Genomic DNA, 16,892 nt, shown 5'->3' on the forward strand with positions numbered 1-16,892 from the left:
CGTAACCGTCCGACGGGGTTTCAACAGGCTCTTCCGTTGCGACGTCCCCAGAAGGACCATCTGCTTGCCTGCTATCCCCAGCCCGCTAGCTGTCTGAATCGCCGTGTGTCCAGCTCGCCTAGCTACTCACTGGAGCCTATGATCACTCAGCTACACATGCCTCTCCCTAATGTCAATATGCCTTGTCTATTGCTGTTTTGGTTAGTGAGTATTGTCTTATTTCACTGTAGAGCCTCCAGCCCTGCTCAATATGCCTTACCTAGCCATTTTGTTCCAGCCCCCACACATGCGGTGACCTCACCTGGCTTAAATGGTGCCTCTAGAGACAAAACTTCTCTCATCGTCACTCAATGCCTAGGTTTACCTCCACTGTATTCACATCCTAACATACCCTTATCTGTACATTATGCCTTGAATCTATTCTTCCACGACCAGAAATCTGCTCCTTTTACTCTCTGTTCCGAACGCACTAGACGACCAGTTCTTATAGCCTTTAGCCGTACCCTTATCCTACTCCTCCCCCAGCACTACTCCCATTCCCCAGGCGCTCTCATTTGTTAACTTCTGTAACTGTAAAAGCCTTGGTTTCATGCATGTTAACATGAGAAGCCTCCTCCCTAAGTTTGTTTTATTCACTGATTTAGCTGCTTTAGCACACTCCGCCAACCCCGGATGTCCTAGCCGTGTCTGAATCCTGGCTTAGGAAGGCCACCAAAAATCCTGAAATGTTCAACCCTAACTATAACATTTTCCGACAAAATAGAACTGCCGAAGGGGGCGGAGATAGCCTGCAGAGTTCTGTCATACTATCCAGGTCTGTGCCCAAACAATTCGAGCTTCTACTTTTAAAAATCCACCTTTCCAGAAACAAGTCTCTCACCGTTGCCGCTTGTTATAGACCCCCTTCAGCCCCCAGCTGTGCCCTGGAGACCATATGTGAATTGATTTCCCCCCACCTATCTTCAGAGTTTGTACTGTTAGGTGACCTAAACGGGGACATGCTTAACACCCCGGCCATCCTACAACCTAAGCCAACTTGCCATCTAAATACAACTCTGCTGTCTTCAACCAGGATCTCAGCAATCATTGCCTCATTGCCTGCATGCGTAATGGGTCCAGGGTCAAACGACCACCCCGCATCACTGTCAAACGCTCCCTAAAACACTTCAGCGAGCAGGCCTTTCTAATCGACCTGGCCCGGGTATCCTGGGAGGATATTGACCTCATCACATCAGTAGAGGATGCCTGGTTTCTCTTTAAAAGTGCTTTCCTCATTGTCTTAAATAAGCATGCCCTGTTCAAAAACTGTAGAACTAAGAACAGATATAGCCCTTGGTTCACCCCAGACTTGACTGCCCTTGACCAGCACAAAAACATCCTGTGGTGTTCTGCATTAGCATCAAATAAAGTCCATGGAGAATAAGAGCACCTCCTCCCAGCTTCCCACTGCACTGAGGATAGGAAACATTGTCACCACCGATAAATCTACGATAATCGATCATTTCAATAAGCATTTTTCTACGGCTGGCCATGCTTTCCACCTGGCTACCCCGACCCCAGCCAACATCTGAGCACCTTCTGCAGCAACTTGCCCAAGCCCCCCCCCCCCCCCGCTTCTCCATCACCCAAATCCAGACAGCTGATGTTCTGAAAGAGCTGCAAAATCTGGCTCCCTACAAATCAGCTGGGCTGGACAATTTGGATCCTCTCTTTCTAAAATTATCAGCCGAAATTGTTGCAACCCCTATTACTAGCCTATTCAACCTCTCTTTCTTATCGTCTGAGATCCCCAAAGATAGGAAAGCTGCGGCTGTCATCCCCATCTTCAAAGGTGGTGACACTCTAGATCCGAATTGTTATAGATCTATATCCATCCTGCCCTGCCTTTCTAAATTCTTCGAATTTACAGTACTGTGCAGCCGTCTTCATCGACCTGGCCAATGCTTTTGACTCTTTCAATCACCGCATTCTTATCGGCAGACTCAATAGCCTTGGCTTCTCAAATGACTGCCTCGCCTGGTTCACCAACTACTTATCAGATAGAGTTCAGTGTGTCAAATCGGAGGGCCTGTTGTCCGGACCTCTGGCAGTCTCTATGGGGGTGCCACAGGGTTCAATTCTCGGGCCGACTCTTTTCTCTGGATATATCAATGATGTCGCTCTTGCTGCTGGTGATTCTCTGATCCACCTCTACGCAGACGACACCATTCTGTATACATCTGGCCCTTCTTTGGACACTGTGCTAACAAACCTCCAAACGAGCTTCAATGCCATACAACACTCAATCCGAGTCCTCCAACTGCTTTTAAATGTAAGTAAAACTAAGTGCATGCTCTTCAACCGATTGCTGCCTGCACCCTCCCGCCCGACTAGCATCACTACTCTGGACGGTTCTAACTTAGAATATGTGGACATCTACAAATACCTAGGTGTCTGGTGAGACTGTAAACTCTCCTTCCAGACACATTAAGCATCTCCAATCCAAAATTAAATCTAGAATCGGCTTCCTATTTCGCAACAAAGCCTCCTTCACTCATGCCACCAAACATACCCTCGTAAAACTGACTATCCTACCGATCCTTAACTTCAGCGATGTCATTTATAAAATAGCCTCCAACACTCTACTCAGCAAACTGGATGTAGTCAATCACAGTGCCATCCGTTTTGTCACCAAAGCCCCATATACTACCCACCACTGCGACCTGTATGCTCTCGTTGGCTGGCCCTCACTACATATTCGTCGCCAAACCCACTGGCTCCAGGTCATCTATAAGTCTATGCTAGGTAAAGCCCCGCCTTATCTCAGCTCACTGGTCACCATAGCAACACCCACCCTTAGCACGTGCTCCAGCAGGTATATTTCACTGGTCACCCCCAAAGCCAACACTTACTTTGCCCGCCATTCCTTCCAGTTCTCTGCTGCCAATGACTGGAACGAATTGCAAAGATGACTGAAGCTGGAGTCTTATAGCTTACCGATCACACCCAACTACCTCATCCCCATATTGTTACTTATCCTCTTGCTCTTTTGCACCCCTATATCTCTACTTGCACATCTATCACTCCAGTGTTAATGCTAAATTGTCATTCTTTCACCTCCATGGCCTATTTATTGCCTTTATTGCCTCCCTAGTCTTCTACATTTGCACACACTGTACATATATGTTTCTATTGTGTTATTGACTGTACGTTTGTTTATGTGTAACTCTGTGTTGTTGTTTTTGTCGCACTGCTTTGCTTTAACTTGTTCTCAAATGGCCTACCTGGTTAATTTTTTTCATTTTATTTTTTACCTTTTATTTTTTACCTTTATTTAACTAGGCAAGTCAGTTAAGAACAAATTCTTATTTTCAATGACGGCTTAGGAACAGTGGGTTAACTGCCTTGTTCAGGGGCAGAACGACAGATTTTTTAACTTGTCAGCTCGGGGATTCAATCTTGAAACCTTTCGGATACAAGTCCAGCGCTCTAACCACTAGGCTACCTGCCGCCCCAATAAATAAATGAATAAATAAAGGTGAAATAAAAAATTACAAAAATAGTAGCCTAGTGGGTAGCCTATATGACATGGGCCAATCAAATCAGGCAAAGAGAAGTCACTGTGTGTAGTATAATTTGTGTTCCTTCCTTCTCCCAGCTCTCTGTAAATAATACATGGTCTGGTTCTGTGTTCCGGAAGCCTGTGGCTGCACATTGCCCTGACACTTCTAGAAAGCAGGCTGTGAGGCCTTGTTGTGAAACCCTTACAATGCCCAACCTCCAGTTAGAAACCCAGTAGGGTAAGCATTACACATACTTGCCCAACCTCCAGTTAGAAACCCAGTAGGGTAAGCATTACACGTACTTGCCCAACCTCCAGTTAGAAACCCAGTAGGGTAAGCATTACACATACTTGCCCAACCTCCAGTTAGAATCCCAGTAGGGTAGGCATTACGCATACTTGCCCAACCTCCAGTTAGAAACCCAGTAGGGTAAGCATTACACATACTTGCCCAACCTCCAGTTAGAAACCCAGTAGGGTAAGCATTACACATACTTGCCCAACCTCCAGTTAGAAACCCAGTAGGGTAAGCATTACACATACTTGCCCAACCTCCAGTTAGAATCCCAGTAGGGTAGGCATTACGCATACTTGCCCAACCTCCAGTTAGAAACCCAGTAGGGTAAGCATTACACATACTTGCCCAACCTCCAGTTAGAAACCCAGTAGGGTAAGCATTACACATACTTGCCCAACCTCCAGTTAGAAACCCAGTAGGGTAAGCATTACACATACTTGCCCAACCTCCAGTTAGAAACCCAGTAGGGTAAGCATTAAACATACTTGCCCAACCTCCAGTTAGAAACCCAGTAGGGTAAGCATTACACATACTTGTCCAACCTCCAGTTAGAAACCCAGTAGGGTAAGCATTACACATACTTGTCCAACCTCCAGTTAGAAACCCAGTAGGGTAAGCATTACACACACTTGTCCAACCTCTAGTTAGAAACCCAGTAGGGTAAGCATTACACATACTTGCCCAACCTCCAGTTAGAAACCCAGTAGGGTAAGCATTACACATACTTGCCCAACCTCCAGTTAGAAACCCAGTAGGGTAAGCATTACACATACTTGCCCAACCTCTAGTTAGAAACCCAGTAGGGTAAGCATTACACATACTTGTGTGATAGTTTTGCAATAACCCTCTATCAATTAAGTCTTTTTTTAGGCTACACTGTATTGGAGGTGTCAATCGCTTTGTGGCCAACACACTTCCCAGTCCTATATTGCTTCAGTCATCTGTGTTATGAGATAGTCATATATCTGTACTACAGAATTTTGACGGCCTTGTCTGGTTTCTCTCCCTGCAGAAGCACGATCAAGGACAGGTCCTGCTGGATGTAGTGTTCAAGCACCTGGAGCTGACGGAGAGCGACTACTTCGGCCTACAGCTGGCCAACGACTCCTCAGACAGTCAGGTGAGGCCTCTTATTGGAACCCGGAACCAAATCCTGCGTACGCTAGGTAACTAGCGAGCTGCTCGATTTGACTCGTTTATTTTCGATAGGCTGTCGCAAGAGATCAGGTGAGGCCATGAGATTGTGCACGTTGGACTACATTTGCGGTCGGGCGGCGCAGAATCACTGATCTGCAAATCAACTGGCTTTCGAAATGACTAATTATTATGTGATCAGGACTAGCGGATCTACTCAGAGCCCTGCTCTGGCTGATCCCCTCGAACACTCTGATTGGCAGCATAGCATCATCTCATGAATAGGCTCTCTCCAGCCCCGTCAGCAAACGGTGGCGTTTCTGCAGCAAACAGATTGAGATACTAAGACGATTATGGGTCATGGTCTGCAAACAATGGAGTTGAAACAGCGGCTAGAATAGTGTGTAGAGGCTGCGGATTGTGTTTCTGAAAGTTCACAACTACCAATGCAAATATTCATTTGTGACAGCAGAAATTCAGACTTTTATACATATACATATATATAACAGTTGGATTTCTATTCTGAACTTGCTCTAATGTTTTGAGTAAAAATGTATCTTCATTTTTTCATGGCCTATTTTCCCCCTTGTGTGTGAGGTTGTCTTCATCCATATTTTACAGAGGTGGCTGGATCCAACCAAACCCATAAGAAAGCAGTTAAAAAGTATGTTTGATACATTTGGAGTATTCTCCAGTATTTGCAATATTATATTTATCGCTCGTTTTAGTTCCATTTTAATCTGGTTGTTTGTTTTCCTTCAGGGGGGTCTCCACACAGTTTAAATTTTAGGGTTAAATTCTTTGTAACCGACCCCAATAAACTTCAGGAGGAGTATACAAGGTAAGTGCTTAATGGGTGGCATTGTGACAGAAATAGGCAGTACACAATAGGCCTTCGTCTATGCTACTCTCCATACAGTTTGATTATAAGGGGACTTAAAAGCTCTGTATTGATTTTGCTGTTTTGGGTCCCCTTTAGGTACCAGTACTTTTTGCAGATTAAACAGGACATACTTAGTGGAAGGTGAGTGTGGATTTGTATTTGGTTGGTTTATTCAAACATTTTTAACAATCCTCATGTGGTGAATTTGAGTTATAACTGATTCCTCGGCTCGCAGGCTGCCGTGTCCATACATCACAGCCGCTCTTCTTGCTTCATACGCTGTTCAGTGTAAGTACTTCAATTATTCCTCTCAGCTATTCAACTACAACTATACTACTGACTTATTGTCGCATAAACTCTGCCTGAAACCTGTAACTAACTGTACTAATGATAGAATATGTTCAATAGTGTATTTTCCCTATCACCCTCCTAATAGCCACCATGTGATTTCAAGCATTGAGAGTATGGGGGATCAGACTATTACAGTGGCTTGGAAACCCCAGACCGAAACACAACTCTAATACTACTTCATACTGTACTTGGCTTGTAAGGATGCTGCTTTCATGTAGCCTGGCTGTTTACACATTGACCCCAATACGCCACTGAGGGGGGAGGAGTAACAGCACAATCACCACAACTAGGCTGGCAGCAGGGCAGAAGAACACTGCTCATTGGTTGTTAGCTTAATAGGCTGACTGGCTGGCTGACTGGATGCCTGTGATAATTGGCTGACTGGATGGCTGGGATCACTGGCTGACTGGCTGGCTGACTCCCTCGTGGGGTTGTAGTAAACGTATCACGCTATGTGGGAGGTATAGAGGTCACAGGAGGAAATGGAAAGTGGCCATGGTGGTCTCACCACAATTACTGTAATAACAACAATAGAATGGAGGATATTTCACAAGTGCCAGTCTGTCTGTCAGTCACAATTCTGACCAGGATAGTTAGTGTATACTGGGCTATTACTGTTCATTTTCCCTCTGTGTTCACATACTGATATAGTTTCTATTTAAATGAAAGAGCGAGGCTCTTTATTAATTGATTCACATTATTGTGCTACGTACTTCTTAAAGTGCTTTGGAAATAGAGGCACTTAACCCCCAACTTCCACATGTCTGCTCCCTTTTCATTATGGACGACGGGATGTGTCCCAAATGGCACCCTGTTCCGTATATAGTGCACTATTTCTGACCAAAACCCTATGAGCCCTGGTCAAAAGTAGTGCACTATATAGGGAATAGGGTGCGATTTGGGAAGAGGGCAGACTGTTTATACAGTATGGAAACACTGAGACACTCAGCAGGAGGACTCGTCTCTCTTTCTCTCTTTTCTAAACATTGACATAAAAAAAAAGGCAAGTGTTCGGCTCCTCTCAAGCTGCAAAAGTCCTGCTTCTTTCCGTTTGCACACAAAGGAGAAGGTTGACCAGAAAATGAGTGAATGAATGGGAGCTGTGCAGGAGGGAGAGAAGGAGAGGATTAAAGGCCTCATTGTGCTCTATGTCACACACACACACACACACACTTACACACTCACACACTGTGTGCTTTGTGTTGTGTTGCAGCTGAGCTAGGGGACTACAGTCAGAACGAGAACTTGCCCGGCTACCTCTCCGAATACTCTTTCATCCCCAACGCACCACAAGACTTTGAGAAAGAGATTGCCAAACAGCATCAGCAACACAAGTAAGAAGCAATCTCTCAACTGATATTGTGTGAGTGTGTGGATACATTGGTGTAAAATGGGAAATGCACAGGAAATATCAAATAACTTGTAGATTAAACAGGGATGGACTCTGCTCATTCACTGCAGCTGAGGCTGAGGCGGCTCAGACTTTGTGCCCAGGTCAGAACAAGGGCTGTCATTGTTTATCCTCTCACGTAGATGGTAGGGTGGCCTACTCTCTGCTCTCTGAATGGCCTGTGTGGAGCCAACTAAAGTGTCTCTCGCTCTGTCTCCCTATCTCTCACTCTCACTCTTTTTCCTTTCAGGGGACTGCCTCCTGCCCAGTCAGAGTTCAATTATCTAAACACAGCACGGACGCTAGAGCTCTATGGAGTCGAATTGCACTATGCAAGGGTAAGTGTTCAAGTGTGAAATGGAGTGATGCAGGCATACTATGCTCCCCAATCAACCTCTGTTAAGTAGAACCCATCCATAGGGAGTCAGAAAGCTGGGCACCTTACAATCCTCCTTGTCCCTCTTTCCCCTCCTCCGTGACAGGATCAAAGCAACACAGAGATTTTAATCGGAGTGATGTCAACTGGGATTGTCACCTATAAGAACAGGGTACGAATCAATTGCTTTCCATGGTGAGTCAAATCAATTGAGAATGTTTCCATATTCAGCCACATTCTCCATATAGGGGAGCCATTGGATGGGACACACAGAACCTAAAGAGTATTATAAATTGGGTGGTCCGAGCCCTAAATGCTGATTGGCTGACAGCTGTGGTATATCAGACCGTATACCATGGGTATGACAAACCATGTATTTTTACTGCTCGAATTACATTGGTAACCAGTTTATAATAGCAATAAGGCACCTCGGGGGTTTGTGGTATAAGGTCAATATACCACGGCTAAGGGCTGTTTTCAGGCACTCCGCGTTGCATCGTGTCTAGGAACAGCCCTTAGCCGTGGTATATTGGCCTTACAAACAGTAGTAGCAAACATTGGATGAATAGCGTTTATGATGCTCTTCTTCTTTTCATGGCCCAGATTCAGCCATAACTTACTCTAGCTCTACTGTAAAGTGACAACATGAGCCCACTGTTTGATCTTGCCCTACTCCCTTTGATGGTATAGTACGGGGAGAGTTTATCTTCATGAAAAGAGACTTCTGCAGAAATGAGTAATAGTGTAATTGTGTCAGGTTGCGACAGTGCGGTCTATATTTAGATTCTCTCTCTGAGTCATGCTTTAAGGAACCGGGGAAATAGGCCAGCAGGCACAGTGGAACTTTAGAACACCTGAAAATGATTGGTTTCTGATTGAGGAACGGAGGGGATTCTTATGGATGATCACATGGTTCTCAAAGGGGAATATGTATACTATAAGCTTATCCAGTGGCTTCAGAATACTGGATACGGTCTCTGTTATGTAGGAAATAAAGGAGAGATTCCTTCCTATGGGTGGTAAAAGCTTATTTTTCTTTCTTTCAGGCTACAGATTGTAAAGATCTCGTTTAAATGTAGACAGTTTTTCATTCAACTCCGAAGAGAATTGGTAAGTATGTCCTAGTTTCAACCGTGATTGCATCCCTACTATTCTGCCCTACCAAGAAAAAAGGCAGTAACTGCTCATTTGGTTGAAAATGAGTTAATGTCATTTTTGCTACATGAAATACATGTTTAATCACGTGGACAAGTATCCTGCCTCTATTGTACTGTGTTTAGGAGAAAATGGGGGTCATGTTAGCAGTAAATGGATTAAGTTACTGTGAAACCAAGGTAAATAAAAGCCATTTCTCTCAGTTCCACGCTATGAGCAGCTACGACCTTTTTGCTTGGCAGTATTGTGCGAGCTCAAATTCTCTCTCATCATTATTCATGTTGGAGAATACATAATGCACGTTGTGTGTGTGTGTGCTAGGCTGGTCATATGAAACTAAATCTAAAAGGATTTGATCCCAACTAGGGTGTCTAGCTGCTCATAGCGTGTGGAAGACACACAAAAACACCTGGTTGAATAATGCAAGCCAAGGAGACCTTTGAAAGCAGTTGTACTGTACTTGATATCTAGATTAAATGATGTCATGTGCTATAATTCATGTATCCGAGTAGAGAAGTACTACAGTGCACACCATAGCGTCTGGCCTAGAAGAAGCCATCTCATGGCCACTATGCAAGTCGAAGGGTGATTTCTTCCTCTGTATCCGTGTTCTTTTAGCGAGATCTGTGTGACATCAGTAGATCATGTGTGATAATCACACACACCTACTGTACCATGCTTCATGCTGTACTGTACGCCTAAGTCTGCTGAGCCCACCACTGACCTCTCGCTCTCTCATCCTCTCTTTCTCTCGCTCGCCCTCTCTCTCTTGCCCTCTCCCTCGATCTCTCGCCCTCGCCCTCACCCTCTCTTTTTCTCTCTCTCTCTCCCTCCCTCTCCCTCCCTCTCCAGAATGAGAGCCGTGAGGCGCTGTTAGCCTTTAACATGGTGAACTACCGAGCCTGTAAGAACCTATGGAAGGCCTGTGTAGAGCACCACACCTTCTTCAGACTAGACCGACCCTTACCACCACAGAAGAACTTCTTTGCACATGTCTTCCAACTGGGCTCCAAGTACCGCTACTGGTGAGTGGGCCTGGGGAATGTGTCTCTGTTTCCCAAATGGCAACCTATTCCTTTTATAAAGTGCACTACTACTTTAGACCAGGCTGTGGTCAAACGGAGTGTACTATGTAGGGAATATGGTGCCATTTTGAAGTGCATAGTCTCTGGTGACGTTAGCCTTTAGCCGATTTGGTTCTTGGTGCTGAGGTTGCATATTAAAATGTGTTTTGAAAGAGAGTTAGTTATATAGTTGTGATCCCAGCAGGCAGAACTGGCTGTAATGATGGCGTTTCAACCAGCTTTTCCCGCTAAGATTGTGTTTGTTTGTCAATGTTTACAGGAGTATTGTGAGCGATAGTGTGTGTAACTGTATAGCTGATACCTGAAGGTGTCTAAACCTCACCAGAGAAAACAGTACACTCTTAGAAAAAGGGTTCTGCAGTTGTCCCCATTGAAGAACCCGTTTTGGTTCCATGTAGAACCCTCTGTGGAAAGAGTTCTACATGAAACCCCAAAAGGTTCTACCTAGAACCAAAATAGGTTCTTCAAAGAGTTCTCCTATGGGGAAAGCCGAAGAACCCTTTTTGGTTCTAGGTAGCATCTTTTTTTCTAAGAGTGTAGGCTACACATTACCTAATCCTTTCAATTTCCCCTGATTCACTCAGTTCAGATCCAGTCCTCCTATTTTGTGTTGCCCTCAGGATAACACCATCATAATTTTGCTGAAGCATATTTGCATTTTTGTACCAATCACGACGGTGCCATTTGACCCATTGTGCCGCGTATCACAGAAATCGTGTGGGCTGGTTTGCATAACACAGGAATATGTTTACTGTGCCTCCTACAACTGCCAGTAGAGACCCAAAGCTCCAGTCCACTCAGCTTTCCCAATGCCATGTCACGCCGTATGAGTGACTGACTAATAGTGTGACAGAGTGAAAAGAGCTGTGGTTTCACACACTGGGGCGTGTCCCTCTTAATACGTCCTGCTGGCTCACTACACACGTTTTTAAAATGTCTAAAAAGTAGGTAGTGCGACACTGTTCCCCTCTTACTCCAGGAAATGAAAGTGTGAGAGCAGAGGTTGGTGGTGAATGTTTTCCGTGTTTCTGTGTTATATGCAGTGGTAGGACAGAGGTGCAGTCTGTCCAGTACGGCAAGGAGAAGGGCATCAAGGACAGGGTGTTCGCCAGGTAAGACACATTCTGAAGCCCAAATGAAGTGACACTATTGCTTACTGATACTAAGAGAATGACGTCAGAAATGTGAGAACATGAAGAGACGGGGATGGAGGAATCTAACACTGAATAAGGAGCAAAAGTCTAATGAGTGGTAAACCGTTCTCATCCTGCTAAATTGAAATCTGATGAACATGTTACCTGCTGCAATCCAAACTATCAATAACAATGACCTCCATATCATCAACCCATCAGGTCTCCCAGTAAGCCCTTGGTGAGGAGGCCGATGGGTGGAGGGATGGACTGGGAGTCAGTCAGCCGGAACTCCAGAGCCTCTCTGTCTGACGACCGCCTGGAGACCCAGAGCCTCCCCACACGCTCCCCACCAGGCACCCCCAACCAGTGAGTAGCCCTAACCCGTAGTGTAAGCAAACAGTACATTCCTTAGTGTCAAATCCATGAGCGGGACTGAACAAGTGCACACTTCGGGGAGATGGAGGGGGAAGGAAATTGGGCTAAAGATGTAACCTACTGCTGAGGAGGAGGAGCGATGTCAAGTAACTCTAAATAACCTTGGATGACAGTACACTTGGGTACCTTACATGACCCTCCCTCCTCCTCTGTCCTCTTGTCTTCTGCAGGAACTCCAAGTTTGCACAAGAGCGCCTGCGGCCGTCCTCCGTGGGACACCTGCTGGATCATGTGATCTACTACGACCATGCCTCGCCCTGCCCGACCTTCACCAATCACAAGTCGGCCTCCTCAACCCAGGCCAACTCCATCAGCCTGGATTCTACCCCGTAAGTCTGTCTGCCACACACGCCCACGCACACACAGCCCTGAGGTCATTTCAAACCAAAACATCAGAGAAAAGACGAAACATGGACACCGTATCACTGCTCTTTTAATAAGCTTTAGGTATCGGCCTCGAGGCCTCCGTCAGCGTTGAGGCCGATACCTAAAGCTTATTAAAGAGCAGTGATACTATCAAGAGCAGTGATACTATCAAGAGCAGTGATACTATCAAGAGCAGTGATACTATCAAGAGCAGTGATACTATCAAGAGCAGTGTCCATGTTTCTTCTTCTTCCTCATCTTATTCAACTGTTACCATGCACCTGCAACAAAGATCAGCTCAGATGTGCCTTTTGAATTTTCAAACACAAAGAAAACAGGCCATGAGCATCTCTTTCATCGAGACTTGATCGTGTTGAATGTCCTCATACCGTAAATACACACACACACCGCCTTCTAATTTCTATGTCTTTACAAACCATTTGTTTTTATTATGCAAATACCCCGGGGCTGTAGCAAGCTCCGGCTGCCTGATGACTACAAAATAGGCCTCTTTCATGGCTGTCATTTAAGCGTCCATAATGAGGTCGGTGCTTGGCAGGCAGGCCGAAGCCAAAGCAGTAGGTTGGGGCTGCAGGCACATCACAATGGTGAATGCTTGTTATGTTAATAACACAGACAGAGTGGGCTGAACCATTGCAAATCTTCTCATAACATCAAGGAAATATGCCATTACCCCGTTTCTCTTTCACTCTTGTGAAGGATCATGACATTCTCTGAAAGAGCAGAATTCTTTGAAGTGGTTTGGCGTGTTTGTTTCGACTTGGATCGTTTTTTTTCTCTCTCTCTTCTCTCTCTCCTCTCTCTCGCTCGCTGTTTCCCTCTTTCTTTGGATAGGCACTTCCTCAGTGTACCTGTGCCTGTCGTTTTTGACCTTATCGCTCTCTGTGGTCCTCTGTGTATCTCTTTGTAGACTCCCTTTGAGGAGTCCATAGCGCTAGACGCTGTTTGTTTTGGTGAGTGCTGTCCCAACCAGTTAACCTCCACCAGGGTCAGCTCAGGGCTGCTCCGAAGCAGACAGCAGGCTAGACAACATGGATGCTCTCAAGCTGAGGGTAATATCCTGGTAGGACACACAGCGCCTCTCCAAGGGGCTAGTATGCTGTTCTCGTCCACAGGTTGAGGCTATAGCACTGAGCAATGTTAGGAAATAGGGGGAAGAGTTCCTATGACCTGAGAAAACCCTCTGCTCTGACTGAGCCCTGTAATGATTCAGTGGACACAGAAGATGATCATTGCCTTCTGAGAAATGGGGTCAGGTGAAAGGACCATATTCCATTGAGAGGTTAAGCTCTGGAACGTTGCAGTTTCCACTGTGTAGTTAATGTTGAGTCAGAGAGCTCTCGACTAAGCGTGTGTGTTTCCAGGTTCATATATAACCCTCAGAAAGGGGAAAGCACACGCGATAACACGCCTACACTGGGTTGAGGTTTGAATATATATTCTGGATTCGAATTTTGCCGCAAGGACTCATTTGGATTTGTCTGTGTCCAGGTCACCAGACTCGGCCGTCGACGGCCAGCCGCCCGCTCTTCCCCCTAAGCAGACCAGGAGGCCTCTGTCCAGCCAGTCCCAGTCCCACTCTCAGCAGGAGTTGGACAACCACATCAATGAGCTGTACGACACGCCTCTGTCAGAAGACAAGACTATGGTAGGAGAGAGACCTACGCGCGCACAGACGCACACTCGCGCGCGCACGCTGTCATTTCGTTTGACTAAAAATGTGTTTTGTGCTCTGTGTGTCTTCTCCCTCTCACAGCCCAATGGAGTGCTTCCTCATGACAATCTGGTGTTTATTAAAATGTGCCCCGATGAACAAGGACGATTTGGATTCAATGTGAAGGGTGGGCTGGACCAGAAGATGCCTGTGATCGTGTCCCGAGTAGCCCCGGGAACAGCGGTACGTGTCCTACTACCTGGGCCACCGCCACTGCCAAACCCCTGAACTTCTCAAATGACCTTCACAGGTAATGAATAATGAAAAACACACTGTTCTATTCTGTTTTAATGCCCTCCCCAGGCTGACCTGTGTGTTCCCCGGCTGAACGAGGGAGACCAGGTTGTCCTGATCAACGGTCAGGACATCTCAGAGCACACCCACGACCAGGTGGTCATGTTCATCAAGGCCAGCTGTGAGGAGAGCGACTCAGGAGAGCTGAACCTGCTGGTGAGACCCAACGGTGAGGAGAGAACAGAACAGCCCTATAACAGGCCTTGTGGTCCTTTACGGTCATTTATAATCCTTTGCGGTCCTCTGTAGCTCAGTTGGTAGAGCATGGCAATGCCAGGATAGTGGGTTTAATTCCCAGGACATAAAACATAATACATCAAAAAAATAAATGATGCCTGCATGTCTAAGTCACTTTGGATAAAAATCTTTTGCTAAATGGCACGTATAATTATTCGATTGTTTTACAGCAAAGTTTGTAAAACCATAGCTTGCCTGTCCCTGAAAGAAGAGGGAGTGAGGGACCATAGCTTGACTGTCCCTGAAAGAAGAGGGAGTGAGGGACCATAGCTTGCCTGTCCCTGAAACAAGAGGGAGTGAGGGACCATAGCTTGCCTGTCCCTGAAACAAGAGGGAGTGAGGGACCATAGCTTGCCTGTCCCTGAAACAAGAGGGAGTGAGGGACCATAGCTTGCCTGTCCCTGAAACAAGAGGGAGTGAGGGACCATAGCTTGCCTGTCCCTGAAACAAGAGGGAGTGAGGGACCATAGCTTGCCTGTCCCTGAAACAAGAGGGAGTGAGGGACCATAGCTTGCCTGTCCCTGAAACAAGAGGGAGTGAGGGACCATAGCTTGCCTGTCCTGTATTAGATCAATACAGATCCTCTATACTATAGGCATTGGTTTGATTAAAGCTGGAATCCTTTGCAGTGAAATGGCCACGACCGTGTTGGATATTACAACAACAAAGACATTACTTCAAACAACAAGCACTGTTTCATTCCCTCAGACACGCGTGATAGAGCAGCAGTGTGTTCTACGATTTATTTTTATTACGTTTCTGGACGCTCATCTCCTTTTCAAAACCAAAACAACAACAAATGCGCCTGGGGGCAGCCAGTGGTGCTGTCTCGCCTAATGCGGATCTCAGCTTTAAGGCAGAGCATCAGTCGGACAGTGTAATGTCCTGATGGCTGCTGCCTTTTTGCCGTTCCCTTTTCTCTGTTCTGCTGTCATCGTTGCTTAGTTTGTCTGAGCGCCTGTCACCTGCAATGGTTGTGCAATGTTCAATCACGCTGTCATCCTTCCTGTCGTTCCTCCAGCCATGTATGACCTGGTGGAGGAGGAGAAGCTGGAGGATGGAGATACGGAGTCTAACTACCAGTACTCCCCAGAGAGGGCTCCCCAGGACCAGCCTCAGGACCAGCCCCAGGACCAGCCAGACCACCACCCATCCTGCTGGAGAGACTCCATACTACAGCTGAAAGAAGGCTTGAGCACTGGGGCCGTACAGCAACAGTTTGATGTTAGTTCACATATGCTAGAAAATATAGTTTATGTTTAGCTTAAGTAGGGCTTGAGTACCTGGATGGTTGGTGTTTATTGGGATGAATCTTGTCCTGGAGGCAGAGCTGAGCGATTGGCCAGATGGGCCAGTTGCAGTCAGAATTGGCTATATTGTAAAAAATAAAAAGAAATAAAAAGTTTAAAAAAGGTTAGGCATAAGGTTAGTAGTGTGGCATTATTGTATATATTTTTTTGTAGGTAACGTTAGGTTTAAAATGAAGTTTTATGACTTTGTCGGTGACTTCCCCACAGACCTGCCTCCAATACATGAGTCATCCCAATAAAAGATTTAATTAATGAGGGTTGCAGGTAGCCTAGTGGTTAGAGCGACAAAGTGAAAAATCTGTTGATGTGCCAATGAGCAAGGACATTAACCCTAATTGCTCTGGGGTCGTCGTTGACAATGGCAGACCCTGGTCGTGACCTCACTCTCCGAGGGGTACCTCAAAGGGAGTTGGGATATGCAAGAAAACACATCAAATAGGACAAATATAAGCACCCACCAAATGATATTATAATTAAATGCCAACCTGCGAGTACTGGGTCCATACAGGCACAGTTTGATCAAAGATTTTTATAACTAACCCAAGACTGCTCCATTGGGAGCAAATTAAGCATAGTGGGTAGAACAAACAAGGAGGTGGGCAAAGACAAGCACGAGCTAGTGAGATCCTATTGGTGCATTTTAGCATGTATTTGCATAATTCCACTGGGGAACGCCTACTCTGTGAAGTGCTCATGTGTAATAACTCAATTTGCCTTTGCACTTCTAAACAATGCCATTTTTGGAAACGTTGGCAAAAGGGTAAAGTTCACAAACTTAGCCCTTCCGTAAACAGATTCTTGTTTTGGGAACAGAAAACTGTATGGAGATCAAATTCTTCTTCGATGAGAAAATCTACAGAATCTCACTCCATATTCTCCCACTGCTGGCCACCAGGCTTCCTCTCCTCACCATATTTGGTGGGGAGTGGAAATTACAACTAGATGCTTCAGATTTATACATCCAGTGTAACATCTGGTTCCTTGCTCTATCTGTGGTGTGATGTTAGTCCACTCATCATAACTATAGTAATGTGCTTGTTGTTCACATGGGCCAAATAACTAGCATTACCTCTGTGGCCTCATGGCCCCTGTGACTCCACTTTGATATTATTAAATACAGTTGGTTATTCAAAGTTTCCACTGGTTCGAGAAAGTATTTCACATTGCAC

At 45.7% G+C, this 16,892-nt stretch overlaps 1 protein-coding gene across 1 annotated transcript in view; it reads left to right on the plus strand.

The window, feature by feature from the left end:
* Positions 1-16,892, plus strand: part of LOC109906697 (tyrosine-protein phosphatase non-receptor type 4) — a 43,074-nt gene that overhangs the window by 18,280 nt on the left and 7,902 nt on the right. The window contains exons 3-19 of the mRNA XM_020504546.2: positions 4,852-4,959; positions 5,595-5,637; positions 5,736-5,814; positions 5,953-5,997; positions 6,092-6,144; positions 7,421-7,541; positions 7,848-7,935; positions 8,080-8,168; positions 9,020-9,083; positions 9,981-10,153; positions 11,257-11,325; positions 11,566-11,712; positions 11,952-12,110; positions 13,660-13,816; positions 13,925-14,065; positions 14,186-14,345; positions 15,435-15,637. Coding sequence (XP_020360135.2) covers positions 4,852-4,959; positions 5,595-5,637; positions 5,736-5,814; positions 5,953-5,997; positions 6,092-6,144; positions 7,421-7,541; positions 7,848-7,935; positions 8,080-8,168; positions 9,020-9,083; positions 9,981-10,153; positions 11,257-11,325; positions 11,566-11,712; positions 11,952-12,110; positions 13,660-13,816; positions 13,925-14,065; positions 14,186-14,345; positions 15,435-15,637 — 1,899 coding nt within the window. The remainder of the gene's footprint in view (positions 1-4,851; positions 4,960-5,594; positions 5,638-5,735; positions 5,815-5,952; positions 5,998-6,091; positions 6,145-7,420; positions 7,542-7,847; positions 7,936-8,079; positions 8,169-9,019; positions 9,084-9,980; positions 10,154-11,256; positions 11,326-11,565; positions 11,713-11,951; positions 12,111-13,659; positions 13,817-13,924; positions 14,066-14,185; positions 14,346-15,434; positions 15,638-16,892) is intronic.

Source organism: Oncorhynchus kisutch, linkage group LG16, assembly GCF_002021735.2.
Source record: "Oncorhynchus kisutch isolate 150728-3 linkage group LG16, Okis_V2, whole genome shotgun sequence".
Classification (NCBI taxonomy): domain Eukaryota; kingdom Metazoa; phylum Chordata; class Actinopteri; order Salmoniformes; family Salmonidae; genus Oncorhynchus; species Oncorhynchus kisutch.